We start from the raw sequence: 12,223 nt of genomic DNA, 5'->3' as shown, positions 1-12,223 counted from the left end.
CGATGTACCAGGGACTCGAACCCTGAGCCTCAGTCTGGATCTCCCTGTTACGGATAGTAATAGGAGGACTGCGCGCTACCATTGCGCCAGCACACCATGCAGTTATCGGGGTCGATCTTGTTATCTCTTATACTTGTATTGGCGCTGTATTCGGCAGGTGGCGTCTAGCGGCAGAATTGGCCATGCAGCTATGGGGTAGTCTGTGTGCCGCTGTTTGCTGTTTGTTGACATCATCAAGCGCCAGCCACAGAAGGCTTGTGGCTTACGGAGAGCTACTGCATATACGCATCTACGTCAATCACTGTATTCCATCGATTGACGATTCATGATTGAGCATCTTACATGATTCCGTGACGCGTGGCTTTGTTTGTTTCTGCTTTATCGAGTCGAGCATATTGCTGGATCTGCCATCCTCGTCGTCATGTCGCTAATTGAAGGGTGGTATCCTCCCACGCGGGAGAATTACGAGCTTCTGCTTTTTTGGTGGCAGATTGGCTATCCAATTGTAAGCTTCCCTCATATTCTCTCTGATCTCTTCATTTTTGATTCGAGAGGCAATAATGGGTTGAACTTACACTAATTGCCGTGATGACAGTGTGGTTCGCTACAATGGGTTGTTAACTGGTATGGCATGGGCAAAACGTCTGTGAGCAGCAGACTCAACATCCCTGGCCGAATAGCCTGGATTACGATGGAGTGCCCTGGCTTCTTGACGCTGTTGTACGTTATGAATACGCTGCCGCAGAAAGCTGGGGTCGACGACCTGCCGTTCCAGAATCGAGTGTTGGGCGGGCTCTTTGTATGTGTCCTTTCATCAATTACACACATTCTAGTGTGATGGCGAGAATATCCACTGACAAATATCATATCCAGGTCATCCACTACTGTTACCGAGCTGTTCTCTTCCCCTTCCTCCAGCCTTCCATGTCTCCCATCCACGTTGGCGTCTGGGCTCTCGCCATCGGCTTCCAGGTCTGCAACGCCCTCTGCATTTCCTCCTGGCTCTCAGCCTACGGCCCCACCACCACCGAAGCCTGGTCCTCTGCGTGCTCCGTCACCCAGTTCATCTTCGGCATTGGCATCTTCTACCTCGGCCTCTCGTCAAACTTCTTTCACGACGAAGAGCTGCGGGAAATCCGGCGCCGCGAGCAGAAGCGCCAGGAGCGCATCCGCAAGAAGGCCGGCGGCAACAGCCAGGCCGCCAGCGTGGAGAAGCACTACCAAATCCCGCAGGCGGGGTTGTTTCGGTACATGCTGTATCCGCACTACTTGTCTGAGTGGGTTGAGTGGTTCGGCTTTTGGATGGCTGCTGGGTGGGGCTGCGCTCCTGCCAGGGCGTTTCTCGTGAACGAGATTTTCTCGATGCTGCCGAGAGCTGTGAATGGGAAGAAGTGGTATATGGAGAGGTTTGGGGAGGATAAGATTAAGAAGAAGTGGGCTATCATTCCTGGAGTTTGGTAATGGTAAGATAACTCAGTGAGAGGAGCATTTGGACACTTGTCGCGACAATTGCTAATTTATTATTTCTTTATTCATAAGCTTGAGACCATCTAAGTCTTACAAGTGTTCATCTATCGTTATATATACCGCCGACGCCTAATATATATTTCATTTAATAGTGATTCTTTCCTTTCTCATCATAAAACTCCTGCACCCACTGCTTGATGGTCGCCACCTCAGCAGAAAAAATGTTTGCCAGCGCGGTGTTTGCGTTCGCATTGCGCCTCAACTGGTCGCCGCAGTGTGCTCCTCCGGGAATGACACGCACGGGGTGGGCTGAAGTCGACTGCAGCTGACCGCCAGGACGACTGGTTGCCATAACTGTAGCGGGCCTCCATGGATCGAACTCTCCAGCAGCCCACTGCAGGCGGTGCGTGTTGACGTTGAACCAACCGCCAGTAACCCTGTTGACATCGGACGTGGTGGCGCCCTCGGCAATGCCGTAGCTGTAGTCTCCTTCCCTGGGGAAGAAGAGGCCGCATTGGCGCTCAAAGTACTCTTGCGTGACGAGGCGAGAGACGAGGTTGCCCTCACCGCGGACCTGCCACCACTTGAAGCTGTGAAATTTGTCAGTATGGGATGCCCATCTGTGGGGTATAAGCCGGTTTTCGGGACTTACGGCTGATTGCAGAGGAACCAGTTCCATTGGCGGTTGGCAGCGTTTCTAGGGGTGAGATCTGTGTACAAGGGGCTCGTTGCGTTGTACGTGTTGAAGCAGTCGGTATCGTACTCGCCGGTCCAGTATCCGTAATTAGAACAAGCTATTAACAGGTTGTTAGATCTAGTATCCGTCACCTCTATCACATATATAACTCACTGTTTGGCAGGCTGAGTTCGGTAAACCATTTGGCATATCCAGCCAGGGCCTTTGTGAGACCAACGCCATGAGGCCCAGGAGTTGGGCTGGTGCTGTTGGGCCATTTGTTCTGTTGTCACCCATGTTAGTTTACATTCACTTCAGGAAACAATTCAATATTTTTACTTACCTCAATATAGTCGCACATTTGGTTCGTGGCGCTGAAGCCGTCCGAAAAGAGCACATCCTGCCAGGTGTACAATCCGCTGACCAGCGCGGCCGCAAAGTCATCGTCATGCTCAACAGACTCTAGGCGGAACAAGCTCTTGAGCTCGTCCTTGGCCTTCTTATTGTATCCCAGCAGAATACTATCCACGTGGTCAACGATCTTGACATAGTCAGCTGTGCAGTTCTTTGGCATTGCCAGCTTGACCTGCTCAAAGTATTGCCACAGCGGGCCAATGGCCTCGACCACGGGGCTGGAGGCACTGTAGGCCCAGAAAGTTCCAGGAGCAAGGTCCTGCACCCACGCTGTCAGAGCACCGCTGTAGGAGCAGCCGCTGAGGACCCAGGGCGCCTTATCGGGAGTGCTGGTGCGGTTCTGGTCGAAAGGCAGAACGACATTCTTGGCAAAGTAGGTGAGATCCTTGATGGACTGCTCCATTGTAAGATATGTCATGTTCTCAGTGTCAAGAGACTGGTATGGCGAGCTATCTCCCCAGTAGCGGTGCTCAATGATGATGGCTCCGCCGCCAACTGCTTGCGCATAGGCACCGGGAAGAGTCAGATTGGTGGTGTATCCCTCGTAGCCATCCAGAGCAGACTCGTTGGGTCCAACCAGGATGATTGGCGAGCCGGGGCCCTTGTAGTAGTCACCGTTGTAGGCATATCTCTGCGAAAAGGTGCCAAGCTCGGGGTGATCATGGTCGATGAGCTGCTGGAAGTAGCCGTGAGTAGGACCATTGTTTGAGGCAAGGACACCAGGTGCAATGGGAGCCTTGGGAGGGTTTGTGTCCTGAGGGGTGCTGGCAGAGACAGCCCCGGCGAGCAGGAGAAGTTCCGCTGCCACGGAGATGGGATTAGACGACCGCATTGCGACGGATTGGTCTGTCCACGCTTGAAAGCTACCGAAATCCTTTGACGCCTCGGATTATGAGCCGGCTGCCTTAAGACTCAAGCTCTCTCTCTCTCACTCCGTCAGAACCGAGTGGCCGAGTCGACCGGGCAGTTTATATACCCATCTTCGCGTCTTCTATTACATGCCTCTGACCAATCAATTCGGGTTCTCTGAAGAACTATTGTATTCACAAGGTAGTATCACGCAAGTACCCGTCTAGCTCTTCTTGTCAAAGCTCCCGCGTCTTGGTTCATTCTCCACCCCGGCCGCACTACAGATATGGCCCTGACATGGTCCGCATGCCAAGGGATTTTTGTCGCCAATGAGCATAGCCTGCGCAGTCAGGTCCGGATTCCTGCCGAGAAGAGACTATGCCGAGATTTATCTCCCGCTTGAGCGGCTGCCAAAAATTGTGTCTGGCGTGAAGCAGCTGCTCCTCATTGTATTAACCACGACTGACTGGAAAGGCGTGAAGCGACAGACGGCTTGAGAATTAAAAGAACTTTATAAAGAAGATAAAAAAACAGGATTCTTTGGAAGGAAGTCTGCCTAGAGTTTACCTTGTCTTTCCGGAATTCCAGGCAGACTACAGCAAAAACCCCAGTCGAACAAGAGACCTTCCCAAGTTGATACTAGATGCTGTAACATCGGCCGTTTGCCGTCTTCCAAGCCCCGATCCAGCGATTTTAAGCTGGTCTCCATGAAATTGATTCAAAAGGTCCTCTATGGCAACTTACTAACAACAAAAAATTACAGCGCACGTCAATGAAATCCTTGCCTAATTCGATCGACCTTCCCGATACGGCATACCTTCTGCCAGGGTCCGGACTCTACCGGCCGGCGGTGATGGCGAGTAACATTACCAATCTGCGAAAGGTCCCAAGAGAACTTTTTAAAAACCGGCGGGGAACTGCCTTGTTGGAAAAGATATTTTGTAGCATTGGAGGCTGTGAAGACGCCGGACAAGGCCAGGGGATTAACAGCGATCATCGCTATGTTAGTCTCCACCTTGCGATCATATGTACAAGGCATGCGCCCGCTTATCGAAAACTCCCGCGATTCGCTTGTTCGGTGAGAGCTTGGCTGAGAGACTTTGTCACGAGATTCATGCGAGGATGCAGGCAGGCAGGCATTATTGATATTGTATCACACAATTGGCGCAGCTTGAATCCATTCGTGCTCCTCATTGTGCTCGGATAGTCATCTCTTCCGATTACGTTTTCTTGCGCTTCAGCTACTTATTTTGCGTTGATGCGTAATTTATTTCACTTACGCAGCATGGAGAGAAAGACGATACACAGAGGATTTAAGAGCTAGTAAGACACATTGGATGCGCTCTCTCTTGGTCACATTTAACATGAACCAGCTGATTGATCTCGTGCGACCTCGGTCACCATCCGCTCGGTCACCAGAAGATCAACAACGCTCGTGCCAATGCCGATCTCATTTAGCTCAACAAGCCTAATTCTCAACGACGGCTATGCAATTGCAAAAAAAAGATGCGTTAATATTATCAGACAGGAAAAGGCGGTCGGTCTTATGTACGCGATGAAACAAACGAGGCGCGACTTTTGGCGTTGGCGATGTTCACCTTTTTGAAATGCGCACGCAGCTTGGTAGGGGCACACTGGTTGAAGCAAAAGCGGTGGTTTCGTTATGTCAACGACCCGAGAGCCCGGGGAAGATACCGAAATCGACGTCACTGGCTGCATTAATTCAGATTTCCAGGATGATTGCTGCACAGGGCGTTGGACTCGGATAGGATGCATTTCTCAAGCTCTCGCGCCGTTGATGCAGCGAGCCATGACTTTGGCTGTGTTCAATGTGCCCCTACTACGCTTTGCACGTATCTTTCGTCAAAGATGAAGGTCTGTTGAGAGGCCTGCCAAAGCAAGCAGAAGCGCCGCCTCTAAACATCGTCAGTACTTGGGCAGAAAATCTGTTCTGTTGAACAAAACTATATTCCACACTAACTAATCACATCAAGTTCTTGTGAATAGTAGAAATTTCTAGCTTGCCGCGTAGTCGTTGGTGAGCTTGGCGCTGTGCTCTTGGAAAAAGAACTTTGTCTGTTCCAGGATTCCTGTATCGTTCCAAAATTTCTGCCACGATAGTTTTGTCCAAGAGTCCAAGCTGCATATGGCAATGCTGTGTTGCGTTCAAAGCAGACAGCATGAATAAAGCAGTAAACATCGTCCAGATGAGTTCTTTTGCCCCAACAAAATATCTTGCAGCTACACTCGCTTGTTTCAATAAGAGACTCAGTTACTCTTTTATTCGCTCAGGTATACCCAAATAGCAACTCATATTATATACTAATAGATGCTATATATTAATACCACGCAGAAATGCATGTGATTTATGTAAAGTCTATCAGTCATCGCCGTCATAGAGACTGCTCACAGCCCACCCATTCAATATGCTATACTGACTCAACGGCGACGTCCCCGTCAACATGTTATAATGTATCCTCTCACCACACAGCCTATCGTTTCCATACTGCACGCATGGTCTTCCCTGAAGCAACGCCGCAACCTGGGCGCCCGCCTCGCGGCCTTCAAACCATGCCCCGTGCAAAAAGCCAAAATACTCTGCGCTGGTGGCCTCGCCGGCGAACCACAGGCGCCCGGTGTTGGCTCGTAGGTTTTGATGGGCTAGCAAAGTAGTGCCCGGCGGCCAGTTTGAATAGCTTCCGTAAGACCACGGTTCAGAGGTCCAGCGAGGGTAAGTAAAGGCGATGGGCTCGGGGATGGTAACGTTGGGGAACATTTGGCGAAGGACCTCCATTGCCTCTGCTTTAGTCTCTTCGTCGGTTTGTCGTTCAATACGGTAAGATTCATCGTCCACAACGGTAGCGAAGATGATATTTGACCCGGGCATAAAACCTTCAGTCGATAGAGATTGCCATACCGGGTAGTATCCCCTTGTCGTGGGCGAAGCATAGAGGAAGTACTGTTTATCTTCTGGCCAGAAAGTCTCGTTAAACTGAAGGAAGATCTTGGTGTAAGTCCCCATGGCGAAATTCTGGATTGCCCTCTTCTTCCACTGCGGCAATTCAGGAGAGAAGCGCACGGTGCCTCTCTGCAGCACGCCCAGTGAGAAGGTCGTTATGGCATAGGCAGCAGAAACGCAGCTACCGTCGTGGTTGTGTATTGTGACGCCGCTGTCGGAGTAGCTAATGTTCGTGACCTGGGTATTGAGCAGCAACCGAGGATCGTTTTTGGTTAGAAACGTCGACGCCTCGCCAGTGATGATGGCACTGTAGCCGCGTTGGTCGATGACAAAGTTATTGGCGTCGCCGAACTGGTTGAAGGTGAGGTTGTCGCCCGCAACGCCAAACACAAAGGATGACTCTTCAGGGGGGTATCCAGCTTCCCAGTCTAGATAGTTGTCAGCGTATATACAATATATAAACTAACGTGCCTCCTCATATGCCAAGAGGCAAATAGCTACTGCTGTTCGGAACAACTCACCCCAGTTCCACCACTCAGCCGCCATTTTCTTCATATCGCCATGCCTAGGATTCCATCCTGCAAGGGAAAGACCCGCGCGCATAGTTTCATCCTGCAAATTCTGGACAAGATATCGGCCTGCTTTCGCTGCGGCAGTGTCATAAGCATCGTTATACTCGTCTAGGAGATCAGAATAATTCGAATATCCCGTTTCATCGTAAGTCAGGATGGAATCGTAGTCTGAGTAAGTGTTGGCGAGGTGGTATTTTTGGGCCTAAAAACCGATCCAATGTTAGATTGACCCCGCAGTAGGGGGACTTGTATATTTGAAAGCGAGGTTGAAGGTGTCGCCTACCAATAAGTCGACAGGATTTTCTGGCATGATGTCAGCAATCAAGACCATATGCATCTCGCTGTATAAAAGGTATTGTAGCTACTTACGAGGACCTTTAGTATTTCCAAGCCCTTGTATCTAACAGTCGATGTCGTCAATATTTTGCCATTGTCAACGTTGGTTTATGCATTCGAGCTCGCGGTACGTACCCAATTGCAGCCATACTCAATCACATACGGGCTGCCATCCGATTTCTTGCCAAAGTCGCCGTGCCATGCCCGGCCACCGATTCTATCTTGGTACTCGATGATGACAAAGTCGGACACTGAGGCGTTGTGCAAGGCTTGCTGCGAGCGAGGTCAGATATGATAGGAGTCTGTGGATCATATCCCAGTGCAATTAAATAGAGGAATTGCAGAGCATGAGGGGTCATGGCACTTACAGCGGCAGTGATACCAGCCATTCCGGCACCTCTATGTATGTATTAGCAGAAGTCACCTCCAACTTGACAAGCATAGATACTCACAATATCGCCACAGACGTCTTCCTACATGTAGATTCACCCCCACTACTTGCTGGCGCCGCATGTGTAAGTGGAAGCCATCCCGCAAGCACGACTAAAGCACCCAGCTTGCAGCTTTTCGGTGCCATCTTTTCATATATTTCATAACCCGAAGAAACGACGTAATATTCAGATTATCTTGAAAAGTTTATACGAATAGTTCCCTTTTCACGAGAGCTTCACCTCGTCCCTTATCTACTCACCACCAACCACTTCTCTTCACACCCCATGACGTAAAATAGGAGGCTGTACAACCAACCATTATCTAAATGTGCCCACTCATATCCGTGCAATGGAGGTTTCAAATGCGCATCTTGTACACCCTGTATACAAACTGAGCATCGCGGCATGCACACCAACACAGCTGTCAAAGCGGCACAGGCCCAGGCCGCGGCTTCAGCGACGAACCTGGCGATCTCCATCTCCATCTGACCCATCAATGCAACCTCAGAAAGCATGGCGCGCGGAGTCTCGTGCACCGAGTACCCGCCCATATCTAAACATCGCGTAGGTACCATGGTTCCCATTCCACTTTTTCATTCTCACTAATCTTATCTGTATAGATGGGTATGTACATTATCCAGGTTATCATATCCACCGAACAGATAAGTAATGACAGGCATCAACTAAATCGCCGTCGCAGCTACAGTAGTAATAGCAATAGTTGCTGAGATACGAGCCTTATGCAGCCGAGGCCGCGCCCTTGACGCCCTGCGTCCAACACGACGCGGATCAAACAAGCATCGAGCCACCAAACTCCACCACGATGCGTTTACAATTAGACAGCCTACCAAAACGACAAACGACGGCGCTCTCCGCCTCACCCTCTTCCAGTCAAATGCCATTTGCTAACCTGTTTGAGCCATCTTATCGATTTCCCCGCATCTTGCTGAGCGGGGAGAGCGCCAGACCGTCTCCACGTTTTGATACCTCTAAGCTAATGACAACTGCTGCTAACGGCTTACATGGGGCTCGGCCGAGATAATCTACCGTACATGGCTGATAGCCATTCCAGTACCAGGCATTAAGTCTCATGCTGGATTTGCTTTATCAGTGGGCTAATCACATAGCTCTGGTGCCTTGTCGGTCAATCACACCGGATCTGTCCATCTGCACTTCTCTCCCTCTTATTGCCTGTCCCGGCAATAGCATGAGAAACCAAAGAGTCTCAAGCGCCGGCAAACCCTTGTCTCCGCACGCCGAGTTCGGGCTTCCCAGCATGATGATCAACTGAGATGTCGTTGACTCGTCTGATGGACGAAAATACGACTCAGTTTCACGATTGACCCCCATCGATGATAGCGTGGCCAAGTTGGCCGACGCGGGCAATGGGGTCCCCATATTCTCTCGTCTCCATCTTGAATCTCTGTTCTCACGCTCTGTAATAAAACAATAAACTCCTGATCACTCACTCCCTCTCACTCACTTACTGGCCCTTTTTTTTTTCTCCTCCTCTGCCACTCCCCTCAATGCAGGGCACATTGTGATCTCCCCTGAATCCTGCCGAATGAGAGAAGAGTAGTATCCAATAGCTGCTCATCGTTTTGACACAATGAGCGAAGAATATACCAAGCACGAGAATAGCGATGACGCCCAGCTGGCGGCCATGGGTCACCGGCCCGAGCTGAATCGCAACTTTTCCACTTTGTGAGCCCCAAGTCCCGCGGCAAAAGTTCCCGTCTCGACATACATGATTGGCTTACAAGAGCTCAATGCGTGGTTAGATCTATGCTGGGATTAGCATTCGCAGTATTGAACTCTTGGACAGCTCTGTCTGCCAGTCTGTCTCTCAGCTTAACGTCCGGAGGCAGCACTGGTGTCGTCTGGGGTCAGTTATAAGTCGTATGCAGATGCCGTTCGCACATGCATGCTTAGTCCCCCTTTCATGTGGTCTTGTCCTGGCTAACATGCATGTGTGTGTGTGGCTGTGGGTGTACAGGCCTAGTCACCGCGGGGATATGCAACTTGTGTATCGCTGCCTCATTAGCTGAGTTCCTGTCGGCGTATCCAACGTGAGTGTTTGATCCTGTTCGGCAAGGGATTGACAGGGGCCACGGTTTACTAACAACGTTTGGTTGGATCTATGTAGCGCTGGCGGGCAGTACCATTGGGTTGCAGCAAGTATGTCTTTTGCAGCAACTAACTTACACCATCCGCTTCGTCTAACAAGATTACAGTCTCTTGGCCGAAATGGGTGCCGGTGCTGTCATGGATCACAGGCTGGGTTAACGTCGCCGGCTGGGTAAGGCCTTCTCTCTATTCTATACGAGTAGCAATTTCTAACACTCTTTACCTATAGGTTGCTCTCGTAGCCACCAATGCTCTGTTATCTAGCCAACTGATTCTCGGTATCATCTCCGCCACCCACGAGGTACATCAAGACTCCTCAACCTTTTTCTAAGACAATCTTTTTGACATTCTTGCCAGAGCTACGAGCCTCAACGTTGGCACCAGTTCCTCATCTATATCGCCTTCACTCTCGCGTCGTTCGTAATCAATGCTTTCTTGAACTCCTTCTTGCCGCTTCTCTACCGCGGTGCCTTTATCTGGTCTATTGGCGGCTTTGTTCTCGTGTCAATCACGGTTCTCGCGTGCGCCTCGCCGAATTATAATACTGCGTACTTTGTGTTCCGCGAATTCATCAACACGACAGGATGTAAGTACTACCATCTCTGGTTGATTGGTTGACATTCTTTCACACTATAAAGTCGCAACTTTGGATGCTAATAACAATGTCAGGGCCTGATGGAATTGCATGGCTCCTTGGGGTGCGTATACAACCCACAATACATACAAAGAGAAAAAAAAAGGATATTGAACAACGTTTCTAACAACCTGCAGCTTCTCCAAGGTGGCCTCGGTGTTACCGCTTTTGTACGTTCATCTCTTCCTCTCGTCATCACCATGACTAATGCCTTGTAGGATTCCGTCGCCCATATGATTGAAGGTAGGTGACCGTTTTCTCCAAATTCCTCTTGCAAGATGCATACTCACCACTCAAACCAGAGATCCCCAACGCGGCTATGGAAGGTCCCAAGATCATGGTCATCTGCGTTGGCATCGGCACCTTTACCGGCGCCATCTTCCTCATCGTTCTACTCTTTGTAGCCGGCAACATCGACGATGTGATCAGCTCGGCAGCAGGCCCCTTGCTTCAGATTTTGATTCATGCCACGAGCAACACTGCTGGAGCTATTTGCCTTCTTATGTTAGTCTTCATTCTTTATCATATCGTTATAGGCTTCCTTCTTGAGGTTAATCTGACAGTTGAAACCCAGGCTCCCGCTTGTATGTCTCATTTTTGCGACTTTTAGTGTCATGACGACGAGCAGTCGCATGATTTTCGCATTTGCCCGGTATGCTTCCATTGAGACAACCCGGATAATTGCGCCTGGCTAACTATTACAGCGACGGCGGCCTCCCCGCATCCAAATTCTTCGCTCGCGTCCATCCGAGACTCGGCCTTCCTTTGAATGCTCTCATTCTTACCTCTGTTGTCGTCATAATCTTCGGCCTCATCTTCTTGGGCTCATCAAGGTAAATCCTCACACGTATTCTCTAGTTCTTCTCCAGCTAACGCCGGCAAAGCGCGTTCAACGCCATCATCTCGGCCTCTGTTGTTACCCTCGATCTTTCCTATGGCCTGCCGATCATGGTCAACTGCCTCCAAGGGCGTAAGAAACTGCCTGAACGAAAATGGGTGCTACCTAGTTGGTTTGGCTGGACAGCAGACATCATCTCGCTGTCGTATATCGCGCTCACCACAGTCTTATTTGTCTTCCCTCCAGTCCTACCTGTTACTGGTAGCAACATGAGTGCGTCATACATAGATCTGGCCCCCAATATTCATGTGTGCTAACTCGCCCTCATAGACTACTGCATCGTCGCGTTCGCCATCATCATTGCAATCTCTCTCTTTCAATGGATCATCGATGGCCGAAAGAACTTCACCGGCCCTCGCGTCAATCTCGTCAGTGGGCAAGTTATAGGAGAGAATATTACAGAGATTGAGAGCGTGCAGGAGGTGGCGCCTACAAGCAAGGAAGCTTGAAGGCTGGGGCTGTTTGTAGAGGCTGGTACCTTTTAAACATTCAAAGGTACAGAACAACGTACCTATCTATCTAAAAACGGTTGAGTTTCTCGCTACAAAAAGGGCCATGTTGACTAGATAAGAGAGTGCACGTTTGAGATTGCATAATGGCTGATGGATGATATGAAGAAACAGATGCCAGGCATGCGTGTGTTGGAACCCTTTAATGCTAATAAATCCATCTAGAAGAACAAACGAGAAAATGAATACAAAATTACATGATGTATTATGACAGTGGGTCAAAAGAAACATGGCTGCTTCTCGCTTTTTGCCATCAGCCCAACAATTTTCAAAGTTGACACGCGTCTTTCACTTGCTATCAAACTTTTCAACAAAATCCCTAGAGCCTACTGTTGCTTTCTCCATACCCAA

General features: G+C 49.8%; 4 protein-coding genes and 1 non-coding gene across 5 annotated transcripts; 2 read left to right on the top strand and 3 right to left on the bottom strand.

The window, feature by feature from the left end:
- Positions 1–96, bottom strand: TrAFT101_004758. The gene has a single exon. It is a non-coding gene; the product is annotated as a tRNA-Arg (tRNA).
- Positions 97–421: 325 nt separating this feature from the next.
- Positions 422–1,461, top strand: TrAFT101_004757 (uncharacterized protein; the record flags this gene model as incomplete). The annotated part of the gene is made up of 3 exons (XM_024906782.1): positions 422–505; positions 596–799; positions 874–1,461. 3 exons carry the CDS (start codon positions 422–424, stop codon positions 1,459–1,461), a joined length of 876 nt encoding a protein of 291 aa, XP_024759873.1.
- Positions 1,412–3,472, bottom strand: TrAFT101_004756 (uncharacterized protein). The gene is made up of 4 exons (XM_024908315.2): positions 2,487–3,472; positions 2,318–2,426; positions 2,120–2,261; positions 1,412–2,057 (listed from the first exon to the last, which is right to left on the bottom strand). The coding sequence occupies exons 1-4, from the start codon at positions 3,387–3,389 to the stop codon at positions 1,613–1,615; spliced, it is 1,599 nt and encodes a 532-aa protein (XP_024759874.1). The 5' UTR covers positions 3,390–3,472; the 3' UTR covers positions 1,412–1,612.
- Positions 3,473–5,558: 2,086 nt separating this feature from the next.
- On the bottom strand, positions 5,559–7,887 carry TrAFT101_004755 (uncharacterized protein). Its single transcript, XM_024910662.2, has 7 exons — positions 7,726–7,887; positions 7,642–7,672; positions 7,409–7,546; positions 7,307–7,337; positions 7,221–7,240; positions 6,887–7,139; positions 5,559–6,793 (listed from the first exon to the last, which is right to left on the bottom strand). The coding sequence occupies exons 1-7, from the start codon at positions 7,848–7,850 to the stop codon at positions 5,787–5,789; spliced, it is 1,605 nt and encodes a 534-aa protein (XP_024759876.1). The 5' UTR covers positions 7,851–7,887; the 3' UTR covers positions 5,559–5,786.
- Positions 7,888–8,728: 841 nt separating this feature from the next.
- Positions 8,729–12,151, top strand: TrAFT101_004754 (uncharacterized protein). The gene is made up of 15 exons (XM_024900335.2): positions 8,729–9,408; positions 9,486–9,589; positions 9,701–9,773; positions 9,851–9,882; positions 9,939–10,003; positions 10,061–10,132; positions 10,189–10,417; positions 10,501–10,529; positions 10,603–10,635; positions 10,684–10,708; positions 10,768–10,969; positions 11,040–11,117; positions 11,170–11,298; positions 11,350–11,576; positions 11,634–12,151. Exons 1-15 carry the CDS (start codon positions 9,314–9,316, stop codon positions 11,810–11,812), a joined length of 1,572 nt encoding a protein of 523 aa, XP_024759877.2. The 5' UTR covers positions 8,729–9,313; the 3' UTR covers positions 11,813–12,151.
- The last annotated feature ends 72 nt before the right edge of the window (positions 12,152–12,223 follow it).

The sequence above is a fragment of the Trichoderma asperellum genome, chromosome 3 (genome assembly GCF_020647865.1).
Source record: "Trichoderma asperellum chromosome 3, complete sequence".
Classification (NCBI taxonomy): Eukaryota; Fungi; Ascomycota; class Sordariomycetes; order Hypocreales; family Hypocreaceae; genus Trichoderma; species Trichoderma asperellum.
The sequence above is the reverse complement of the archived record's forward strand: the minus strand, read 5'-3'. Positions and strand labels throughout refer to the sequence as shown.

Coding starts and splice junctions, on each gene's coding strand:
- TrAFT101_004754 (XM_024900335.2), top strand. CDS start 9,314: ATGAGCGAAGAATATACCAAGCACGAGAATAGCGATGACGCCCAGCTG. Junction 10,133..10,188: donor TCATCTCCGCCACCCACGAG/GTACATCAAGAC, acceptor CATTCTTGCCAG/AGCTACGAGCCTCAACGTTG. Junction 10,418..10,500: donor ATTCATCAACACGACAGGAT/GTAAGTACTACC, acceptor TAACAATGTCAG/GGCCTGATGGAATTGCATGG.
- TrAFT101_004756 (XM_024908315.2), bottom strand. CDS start 3,389: ATGCGGTCGTCTAATCCCATCTCCGTGGCAGCGGAACTTCTCCTGCTC. Junction 2,427..2,486: donor AAATGTGCGACTATATTGAG/GTAAGTAAAAAT, acceptor GGGTGACAACAG/AACAAATGGCCCAACAGCAC. Junction 2,058..2,119: donor TGGTTCCTCTGCAATCAGCC/GTAAGTCCCGAA, acceptor CAAATTTCACAG/CTTCAAGTGGTGGCAGGTCC.
- TrAFT101_004755 (XM_024910662.2), bottom strand. CDS start 7,850: ATGGCACCGAAAAGCTGCAAGCTGGGTGCTTTAGTCGTGCTTGCGGGA. Junction 7,673..7,725: donor AAGACGTCTGTGGCGATATT/GTGAGTATCTAT, acceptor ATACATACATAG/AGGTGCCGGAATGGCTGGTA. Junction 7,338..7,408: donor TTGAGTATGGCTGCAATTGG/GTACGTACCGCG, acceptor ATCGACTGTTAG/ATACAAGGGCTTGGAAATAC.